General features: G+C 43.9%; 2 protein-coding genes across 3 annotated transcripts in view; one reads left to right on the top strand and one right to left on the bottom strand.

Annotated features, from left to right (window-relative positions):
- Window positions 1-10,868, top strand: part of THUMPD3 (THUMP domain containing 3) — a 41,654-nt gene that overhangs the window by 5,454 nt on the left and 25,332 nt on the right. The gene's annotated exons all lie outside the window — the stretch shown is intronic.
- Window positions 8,812-9,661, bottom strand: LOC103272157 (40S ribosomal protein S2-like). The gene is made up of 2 exons (XM_021718392.1): window positions 8,892-9,661; window positions 8,812-8,843 (listed from the first exon to the last, which is right to left on the bottom strand). The coding sequence occupies exons 1-2, from the start codon at window positions 9,643-9,645 to the stop codon at window positions 8,812-8,814; spliced, it is 786 nt and encodes a 261-aa protein (XP_021574067.1). The 5' UTR covers window positions 9,646-9,661.

Raw genomic sequence — 10,868 nt, 5'->3', positions numbered from 1 at the left:
CTCAGCCTGTAATCCCAGCACTTTGGGAGGCTGAGGTGAGTGGATTGCCTGAGCCTGCAGGTTCAAGACCCGCCTGGGCAACTTGGTGAGACCTTATCTTTACAATAAAATCAAAAATTAGCCGGGCGTGGTAGCGCGTGCCTGTAGTTCCAGCAACTTGGAAGGCTGACGCAGAAGGATCGCTGGACCCCAGCAGGTCGAGGCTGCGGTGGCCGGGAGCGGCCACTCCACTCCAGTCTGGGTGACAGAGTGAGACTCCAACTAAAAAAAAAAAAAAAAAAATTTTGTTAACTAAAAATATAACTTTTAGTCAGGCATAGTTGCTCACACCTGTAATCCCCACGGCTTTGGGGAGGCTGAGGTAGAAGGATTGCTTGAGGCCAGGAGTTTGAGCCCAGTCTGGACAACATAGCTAGACTTGTCTCTACGGAAAAAAAAAGAAGCCTGACATGTGATGCATGCCTGTAATCCTAGGTACTCAGGAACTCAAGGTGGGAGGATCACTTCAACCTAGGAGTTCAAGTTACAGTGAACTATGATGGAGCCACTGTGCTATAGCCGCAACAACAGGGTGAGACTGTGTCTCAAAAAAAACAAAGAAAGTACAGTAACAAATAGCAGACAATCTATTGAAATTTTTTGTTGCAAAATATTTTGAAAGTTTAATAAATAATTCTGTACATTAATAAATGTTAACAGGCATTTTTTTGTTGTTTTTTTTTTGAGTTGGAGTCTCACTCTGTCGCCCAGACTGGAGTGCAGTGGCTGCTCCCGGCCACCACAGCCTCGACCTGCTGGGCTCCGGCGATCCTTCCGCCTCAGCCTTCCAAGTAGCCGGAACTACAGGCATGCGCTACCACGCTCGGCTGATTTTTTTTGATTTATTGTAGAGATGAAGTCTCGCTGCCCAGGCGGGTCTTGAACCCGCGGGCTCAGGCAATCCACTCACCTCAGTCTCCCAAGGCACGGGATTACAGACTGAGCCACCGAGCCCAGCTGTTAACAGGCATTTTTTAAAAATTATGTTTTCATCTTAAATTCTTACCTCTAGCATACTAGGTCATTATTAAGCCTTTGCATTTGGATGTCCCCTCTAAGGGAATATTGTAAATCTAGCACTTGAATGAGTCCTCTCAGGGGACATAAAGAGATTGCTGGTGATTACACAGGACAAATTTTTGCAAGCGCAGATTTTTCAAAAATGTACATTTCCTTCAAGTTTTTCATTCAAAAACAATGAAAACCTATTTCCCATTTGAAATTTGTCAAGTTTCTGATTGATTAGTTGAGAAGTGGTTTTTAGGAATCACAAGTGCATCCTTCCACATTGTCTTTGAGCAACAGACTGGACAATAAATTACATATCAATGTGGGAGGAAGAAAACGAGACTGCATTGTCTGCTCAAATAGATAAACGTCAAATAACTATTGCACATGTGTCAATGAATCTGCAATGCATGTCAGTGACTGTTTCATACGTTCCCACATGTTAGAAAAATATAAGATATATGGGCTCAGCTGGGCTCGGTGACTCAGCCTGTAATCCCGCGCCTTTGGGAGGCTGAGGTGAGTGGATTGCCTGAGCCCGTGGGTTCGAGATCCGTCTGGGCAGCGAGACCTCATCTCTACAATAAATCAAAAAATCAGCCAGGCATGGTAGAGCATGCCTGTAGTTCCAGCTACTTGGAAGGCTGAGGTGGAAGGATCGCTGGAGCCCAGCAGGTCGAGGCTGCAGTGGCCGGGAGCGGCCACTGCACTCCAGTCTGGGCGACAGAGTGAGACTCCAACTCACAAAAAAAAAAAAAAAAAAAAAAAAAAGATATATGGGCTGGGTGCAATGGCTCATGCCTGAAATCCCAGTGATTTGGGAGGCCAAAGTGGAGGAATTGCTTAAGTCCAGGAGTTCAAGACCAACCTGGGCTATATAGCAAGACCCTATCTCTACAAATAAGTAAATAAATAAATGAATGGGCCGGGCTTGGTGGCTCAGCCTGTAATCCTGTGCCTTTGGGAGGCTGAGGTGAGTGGATTGCCTGAGCCCGCGGGTTCGAGACTCGCCTGGGCAGTGAGACCTCATCTCTACAATAAATCAAAAAATCAGCCGGGCGTGGTAGCGCGCGCCTGTAGTTCTGGCTACTGGGAAGGCTGAGGCGGAAGGATCGCCTGAGCCCAGCAGGTCGAGGCTGCGGTGGCTGGGAGCGGCCACTGCATTCCAGTCTGGGCAACAGAGAGAGATACCAACTCAAAAAAAAAAAAAAAAAATGAATTGAAAAAAATACTTAAAAAAAAAGAAAAATATAAGATATAAAATTAGACTGGGCGTGGTGGCTCATGCTTATAATCTCAGCATTTTGGGAGGCCAAGGCAAGAGGGATTGCCTGAGCCCACGAGTTTGAGATCAGCCTGGGTAATTTGGTGGGACCTCATCTCTACAATAAATAAGTTTTAAAAAATTAGCCAGGAATGGTGGTGCATGCCTGTAGTTCCAACTACTTGGAAGGCTTAGACTGAAGGATCACCTGAGCCCAGCAGGTCAAGGCTGCAGTGGCCATGAGTGTGCCACTGCACTCCAGTCCAGGTGACAGGGTGAGAGCTTCAACTGAAAAAAAAAAAGATACAAAAATTTTTTGTCATAAATAATTTCCTCAATGTCCAAAATTCCATTGTAAGCCAAATATCATTAAAATAATTGGTTCTAGTGCTATACTATTTAACATGAAGTGATTTATTTTCATTATTTTGAAAAACAGTGTGATTCAGTAGGTAGGTGATTTGTGAGATGTCTTCAAGTGCAAAGGGTTAATATTTCCTTAAGTTCCTGCATTTTTGCCATCCTAAAGTTTGTATTATTTGGAGTGACTTGGATCTCTAAATAGAGGTGAGTCTTATTATTATGGAATATTCTGTATGAGTTAGCTTCCTGGAGTTGCTTTGTAAGTAATTACAGAGAGGTTCCTGGTGGAAGTCCCAAAAGTCAAGGAGTAGGGATTAGGACAGATTTGCAGATCTGTGCAAGGGAAATTTCTGTGTCTGAGCATGAAAAATTGTTAAGCTCTTGACTTTGTGGACTTGAATTGTAATGTGACCCTGTAAAACCTCACTTAAAAATTTTTAATTCTAGCCGGGCGCTATGACTCATGTCTGTAATCCCAGCACTTTGGGAGCCCGAGGTGAGAGGATTGCCAGAGCCCACAGGTTCGAGACCTCGTCTCTATAATAAATAAAAAAATTAGCTGGGCGTGATGGTGTGCACCTGTAGTTCCAGCTACCTGGAAGGCTGAGTTGGAAGGATCGCATGAGTCCAGCAGGTCGAGGCTGCAGTGGCCTTGAGCAGTGTGTCACTGTACTTCACTCCAGGTGACAGAGTGAGACTCGGACTCAAAATAAAAAATAAAATAGAGTATTTACTTCTAGCTTTCATTCTGTTGACCATCACACTTATTTTTTGTGATGTTATGTTTTCTATTCTTGTAGAAAGCCTGTTAGTTGAAGAATTCTAATGAGTACTTGTATTTTATTTTATTTTTTGAGTAAGGGATCTCACTCTGTCACCCAGATCTGGAGTGCAGTGGCATAATCACAGCTCACCACAGCTCTGGCCTCCTGGGCTCAGGTGATCCTTCTGCCTCAGCCCCCCAAGTCACTGGGACTACAGGTGTGGGCTACTACACTTGGCTAATTTTTTGATTTTTTTTGTAAAGATGAGGTCTTGCTATGTTGCCCAGGCTGGTCTCAAATTCCTTGGCTCAAGCAGTCTTCTTGGTCTCCCAGAGTGCTGGGATTACAGGCATGAGCTACTGTGTCCAGCAAACACTTTTTTTTTTTTTTTTTTTTTTTGAGTTGGAGTCTCACTCTATTGCCCAAGCTGGAGTGCAGTGGCATGCTCACGGCCACCACAGCCTTGACCACCATGCCCAACTAATTTTTTTAAATTTAATTTGTTTTTTATTTTGTATTTTCTTTGAGTTGGAGTCTCACTCCTTCACCCAGGCTGGAGTACAGTGGCACGCTCACAGCCACGCCAGCGTCGACCTGCTGGACTCCAGCAATCCTTCCACCTCAGCCTTCTGAGTAGCTGGAACTACAGGCGTACGCTACCACGCCTGGCTATTTTTTGTTTTATTTTATTTATTTTTTATTTTTTATTTTTTTTTTGAGTTGGAGTCTCATTCTATTGCCCAAGCTGGAGTGTAGTGGCATGCTCACGGCCACCACAGCCTTGACCACCATGCCCAACTAATTTTTTTAAAATTTAATGTTTTTTATTTTTTATTTTCTTTGAGTTGGAGTCTCACTCCTTCACCCAGGCTGGAGTGCAGTGGCACGCTCACAGCCACGCCAGCATCGACCTGCTGGACTCCAGCAATCCTTCCACCTCAGCCTTCTGAGTAGCTAGAACTACAGGCGTACGCTACCACGCCTGGCTATTTTTTATTTTATTTTATTTATTTTTTATTTTATTTTATTTTTTTGAGTTGGAGTCTCACTGTCGCCCAGACTGGAGTGCAGTGGCCGCTCCCGGCCACTGCAGCCTCGACCTGCTGGGCTCCGGTGATCCTTCCGCCTCAGCCTTCCAGTAGCTGAAACTACAGGCGTACGCTACCACGCCTGGCTAATTTTTTGATTTATTGTAGAGATGAGGTCTCGCCTGCCCAGGAGTGTCTCAAACCCACGGGCTCAGACAGACCACTCACCTCAGCCTCCCAAAGGCGCGGAATTACAGGCTGAGCCATCGTGCCCGGCTCTATTTTTTATTTTATTGTAGAGATGTGATCTCGCCAAGCTGTCTGGGCTGGTCTTGAACCTGCAGGCTCAGGCACTCCACTCGCCTCGGCCTCCCAAAGTGCTAGGATTACAGGCTGAGCCACCGAGCGTGGCCCTAAAATTTATTTTAGAGATGAGGTCTTGCCAAGTTGCCCAGGCTGGTCTCGAACCCATGGGCTCAGGCAATCCTCTCATCTAGGCCTTCTAAAGTGCTGGGATTATAGATGTGAGCCAACACACCCGGCCCTCACTTTTGCTTTTAAATACACAGATAATATCATGAATTTATTAGTTCTTCCTCTTTTTAAAAAAAGTATGAACAAATCTGATTTATGTGGATTTTGGAAAAGTAGTTAATACATGTACTTAGAGCAAACTTGTAAAGACAAATGATATACAGTGAAAGATAAGTTTTTGGTCCTATATCTCTGTGCTATGCATTACCTTTCTTATAGGCCACAACTATTACCAGTTTCTTGAGTATTATAGAGATATTATGTGAATATCAAAAAAAATTTATTCACACAAATAAATAGCATAACATTATATAATGTTCTGTACTGTGTTTTGTTTTCCAAATTGAGTATCCCTTAACCTGGAATATTTGGGACCAGAAGTGTTTTGAATTATTTTTTAGATTTTGGGATATTTGCATATACATAATGAGATATCTTGGGGATGGAACCCAAGTCTGAAAAATTTATTTATGTTTCATATATCCCTTACCTAAATAGCTTGAAGGTAGGCCGGGCGTGGTGGGTTAGGGTTTGGCTAGCACTTTGGGAGGCTGAGGCGAGTGGATTGCCTGAGCCCGCAGGTTCAGGACCAGCCTGGGCAACTTGATGAGACTCATCTCTACAATAAAATAAAAAATTAGCCGGGCACGGTAGCACATGCCTGTAGTTCCAGCTACTTGGAAGGCTGAGGTGGAAGGATTGCTGGAGCCCAGCAGGTCGACACTGGGGTGGCCATGAGAGTGCCACTATACTCCTGCCTGGGTGAGGGAGCGAGACTCCAACTCAAAAAAAAAAAAAATAGCTTGCAGGTAATTTTGTACAATATTTCAAATGATTTTGTGCATGAAACAAGTTTGTATACAACGAACCTGCAGAAAGCAAAGAAGTTACTATCTCTGCCACCTATGTGGTGTCATGTTGGCACTTAAGAAGTTTTAGATTTTGAAGCATTTTGGATTTTGGATTTTCAGATTAGGGTTTCTCAACCTGTATCTTGGAGATACTGCCAGTATCATTGCTAGAGTTAGTTGCTTATACTCCATTGTGTGGCTGCATCATCATTTAACCAGTCCCATTTTAGGCCATTAGATTTTTTTCCATATTCTTTTACTATTACAGTGGTACAATAAGTACCCTACATATATCCTTGTATATATTCAATCTGAGGGTCATCTTTGTGTTTAATAAGAGTTTATCTCATTGATATATTAATGTGAAAAATGTTTTAGTTTCGTCACATTTATGTTAAACATTTTCCTTCTTTTTCTTTAAAAAATAAAACTTATGTGTTTTCTTTGCTTTTTCCTAGTGTATGTGTTTTCTTTTTCTTTTTCTTTTTTTTTTTTTTTTTGAGTCAGAGTCTCGCTCTGTTGCTCAGGCTGAAGTGCAATGGCATGCTCACGGCTGCTGCAACCTCGACCTGCTAGGCTCAGGCCGTCCTTCTGTCTTGGCCTACCAGGTAGCTAGAACTACAGGCGTATGCTACCATGCCCGGCTAGTTTTTATGTTTTATTTTATGTATATTATGTATATTTTATGTTTATTGTAGAGATGTTGCTCAGGGTGGTCTTGAAAGCCTGAGCTCAGGCAGTTCTCTCACCTCTGCCTCCCAAAGTACTGGGATTACAGGTATGATCCACCACGCCCAGCATTGTGTTTTCTAATAGTTTATGTCTTCTGGCTTTTACTTTTAAAACTACAATTTGATATTATCTACCCTTTTTTTTTTTTTTTTTTTGAGTTGGAGTCTCACTCTGTTGCCCAGACTGGAGTGCAGTGGCCGCTCCCGGCCACCGCAGCCTCGACCTGCTGGGCTCCGGCGATCCTTCCGCCTCAGCCTTCCAAGTAGCTGGAATTACAGGCATGTACTACCACGCCCAGCTGATTTTTTGATTTATTATAGAGATGAGGTCTCACTGCCCAGGCGGGTCTTGAACCTGCGGGCTCAGGCAATCCACTGACCTCAGCCTCCCAGAGGCGCAGGATTACAGGCTGAGCCATCGAGCCCGGCTCCCTTTTTTTTTTTAGTTGGAGTTTCACTCTGTTGTCCAGGCTGGAGTGCAGTGGCACGCTCTTGGCCACTGCAGCCTTGACCTGCTGGGCTTAGGTGATCCTTCCAGCTTAGCCTTTCTTTTTTTTTTTTTTTTTTTTTTTGAGTTGGAGTCTCACTCTGTTGCTCAGACTGGAGTGCAGTGGCCACTCCCGGCCACCGCAGCCTCACCTGCTGGTCTCCTGCGATCCTTCCGCCTCAGCCTTCCAAGTAGCTGGAACTACAGGCGCGCGCTACCACGCCCGGCTAATTTTTTTATTTATTGTAGAGACGAGGTCTTGCCATGTTGCCCAGGCTGGTCTCTAAAACCATGGGCTCAGGCCATCCTCTTATCTCTGCCTCCCGAAGTGCTAGGATTACAGGGGTGAGCCACTGCGCCTGACTTACCTTATCTCCTATCTATTTATACAGTGTTTGTTTTTTGAATCCCTGCTAAGAGCAATGATAAATTGGCATGTTTTTCACTTATTCCTTTATCTTCCAATTTTACTATTTTTCTTAGGGTTGATCATTCTGCCTTTAAATCTACTTCTATTTTATCAGTTTTAACCTCTATCCTTTGACCTGTAGGTATGAGATGAGGATGTCAGCATGGTAAATCACTTGGCATCTTCTCTTACCTTTTCCTTCCCATCTACCTGCCAGTTTAGGTATTGTCTCTATGTTTGTGTTTATCTTAATCCTATAGTTAAATAAATTATACATGTGACTTGTCCTTTTGTTATAGTTTTTCTTTTATCTCTTGAATGACATCAGTTCAGAAATGTTTGTCTTTTGCTTTTTTTTTTTTTGATTTGGGTCTCACTCTGTTGCCCAGACTGGAGTGCAGTGGCCGCTTCCGGCCACCGCAGCCTCGACCTGCTGGGCTCCGGCGATCCTTCCGCCTCAGCCTTCCAAATAGTGGAATTACAGGTACGCGCTACCACGCCCAGCTAATTTTTTGATTTATTGTAGAGATGAGGTCTCGCCAAGTTGCCCAGGTGGGTCTCAAACCCGCGAGCTCAGGCAATCCACTTACCTCAGCCTCCCAAAGCACGGGATTACAGGCTGAGCCACCAAGCCCAGCTGTATTTCACTTTTATATTTGGTTAATAGTCTGGGAATAAACTTTGGAATTAGGCTTTCCTTCCTTAAGAATATTGTAGGCAGCATTCATTCTCTTCTAGCATTAAATGTTGCCATAGAAACTCTGAGACCATCCTGATATTTTTTCCTATATTTATTGCTTTCTTGATAGTTTTGCTTGAAGCCCAGGTGATTTTGGTTTTTATCTTTGAAGTCTAATAAGCTTATTGGAGAGTATGTCTCGTTGATAATTCCTTGTCAGGACATGTCAATCCAAGTATATTTCTGGTAACTTTTCTTTAATGATTTGGAAATAAGTTTTTTTGTTTTGTTATTTTAAATCCCTTCTTTAGGGAAACCAGTAGTACACATATAGGATCTCCTTTTATTGTCCTTCATATTTATCAGTTTCTAATTCTTTTTTACTTTTTGCTTATTTCCATTAGCTTTGCTTTTCTCCACATCTTTTGTTATGTTTTCAGTAATGACTTTTCTGTGTACTGATTTCAATATTGTCTGCAATGAGTTTATTGTTTTAGTCCACTTTTTTTGGGGGGGGGGCTTGGTTCACTTTATTTTTTTTGTATGAAAACCCTATGTTGTTGCCACCACTGGAGCCTCGGTCCTCTGCATGGAGACTCTGGTGTAGGTCTTGACGAGATGGTCGGTGAATTCCTGATAAGGAGACTTGGTGAATTAAATGTTGCCATAGAAACTCTGAGACCATCCTGATATTTTTTCCTATATTTATTGCTTTCTTGATAGTTCAAGAAAACTATCAAGAAAGTAACTATAAGTCTTAGAGATGGCATCAAAAGTGGCCTTGGCAAAGTTACCCAGGGTGGCAGTGCAGCCCCTGGCTGAGGTGTAGCAGTCATCAATGCCAGCCATCATGAGCAGTTTCTTAGGCACAGGGACCAAGACATGCCAGTGCCCCCTGGGAGCAGGGATAAGGTGCACCAGGATAGAGCCACAGTGGCCAGTCACCTTGCAAGGGACAGTGTGGGGCTTGCCAATCTTGTTCCCCCAGTAACCTCTCCGCACAGAGACGATGGACAGTTTGGCCAGGATGATGGCCCCCCTAATGGCAGTGGCTACTTCTTTGGAGCACTTAGCACCTAGACCGACGTGGCCATTGTGGTCCCCAATGGCAACAAATGCCTTGAACCTAGTCCGCTGGCCAGCGTGGGTCTGCTTTTGCACAGGCATGATCTTCAAAACTTCATCTTTCAGAGAGGCGCCAAGGAAAAAGTCGATGATCTCAGACTGCTTGATAGGCAGGGAGAAGAGATAGATCTCCTCCAGTGACTTGATCTTCATGTCCTTGACCAAGGGGCCCAACTTTGTGATGGGCATCCACTCCTTGTCCTCGAACTTGCCTCCGCGAGCTCCGCGGCCTCGCCCCCGACCCCGGCCACGACCCCAGCCTCGGAGGCTGCTGCTGAAACCTCCACGAAAGCCACCACAGCTTCCCGTTCCGGGGCCCCCCGGGCCTCCGGGCCCTCCCACTGCACTGGCATCATCCGCCATTTGGTGTCCTTTTGGAGAAAGAGCCCACTTTTTCTTTGACTCTGCAAGCCCGTGTTCATCTCCTTCTGGTGGCTTACCTCATCTTATCGCATTTTTTATTTCACCGCTTTGATCCTTATTTTAAAAAGGTATTTCCTCATTACATTATTTGATATCATGTTATTGTGTTTGATCATACTTTTTAACTGCTTTGTGGTAGTTTTTCTAGTCACTGCTCTTTGTCAGCTGTTAATTTTTCTATTTGTGTTTCCTCTTTTTTGCTTTTATTAATTTCATAAAAGTCCTGTGCTGATAATGGTTGATAGTTGCTCATCTTTGAATGAGTTCCTCTTGGACCTACTATTTACAAGAGGTACTTGTGGGAGAGGTACTTGTTCCAGGTAGGTAGATCTCCCTGGTCTGACCAAAGGTTGTGGATAAATAAGTTCTTTTTTTTTTTGAGTTGGAGTCTCACTCTGTCACCCAGACTGGAGTGCAGTGGCCGCTCCCGGCCGCTGCAGCCTCGACCTGCTGGACTCCGGCGATCCTTCCGCCTTCCAAGTAGCTGGAACTACAGGCGCGCACTACCATGCCCAGCTAATTTTTTGATTTACTGTAGAGATGAGGTCTCGCCAAGTTGCCCAGGCGAGTCTTGAACCCGCGGGCTCAGGCAATCCATTCACCTCAGCCTCCCAAAGCGCGGGATTACAGGCTGAGCCACAGAGCCCGGCTTAAGTTCTTTTTTTATAGTTTTGAGGCACACTTTCTGTACAATTGAATGAGTAATTTTAGCCTTTATTTCTCCCAAGTTTCGGGATCAGCAGCTTCAGGGTTGTTTACAATGCTTGAATGGCATGAGTTCAGAAATTTTGTCTTTCATCATTACATTTGGTTAATAGTTTGGGTGTAAAATTTGGAATTAGCTTTTCTTCCTTGAGAGTACTATACTGTAAAGAAAATAAAACAGGAAGAGAATGACTTGGGAGGACTGCCTTAAATGCAGGCCTCTCAGAGTATGTACCTTTTTATTTTATTTTATTATTTTATATTTATTTATATATTTATTTATTTTTGAGTCAGAGTCTTACTCTGTCCCCCGGGCTGGAGTGCCATGGCCCATTCACAGCCACTGCAGCCTTGACCTGCTAGGCTCAAGTGATCCTTCTTCCTCAGCCTTCCAAGTATCTGGAACTACAGGCACACACCATTATGCCCAGCTAATTTTTTTTTTTTTTTTTTTTTTT

This window comes from Carlito syrichta, unplaced genomic scaffold (assembly GCF_000164805.1).
Source record: "Carlito syrichta isolate Samal-C Ts95f unplaced genomic scaffold, Tarsius_syrichta-2.0.1 Scaffold312152, whole genome shotgun sequence".
NCBI classification, from domain to species: Eukaryota; Metazoa; Chordata; class Mammalia; order Primates; family Tarsiidae; genus Carlito; species Carlito syrichta.
The sequence above is the reverse complement of the archived record's forward strand: the minus strand, read 5'-3'. Positions and strand labels throughout refer to the sequence as shown.

What these genes read in the sequence shown, in the direction of transcription:
- LOC103272157 (XM_021718392.1), bottom strand. Translation starts at nt 9,645, where the DNA reads ATGGCGGATGATGCCAGTGCAGTGGGAGGGCCCGGAGGCCCGGGGGGC. An exon ending in TTATAGTTACTTTCTTGATA is followed by an intron (nt 8,844 to 8,891) that starts GTTTTCTTGAAC and finishes AAAAAATATCAG; the next exon opens with GATGGTCTCAGAGTTTCTAT.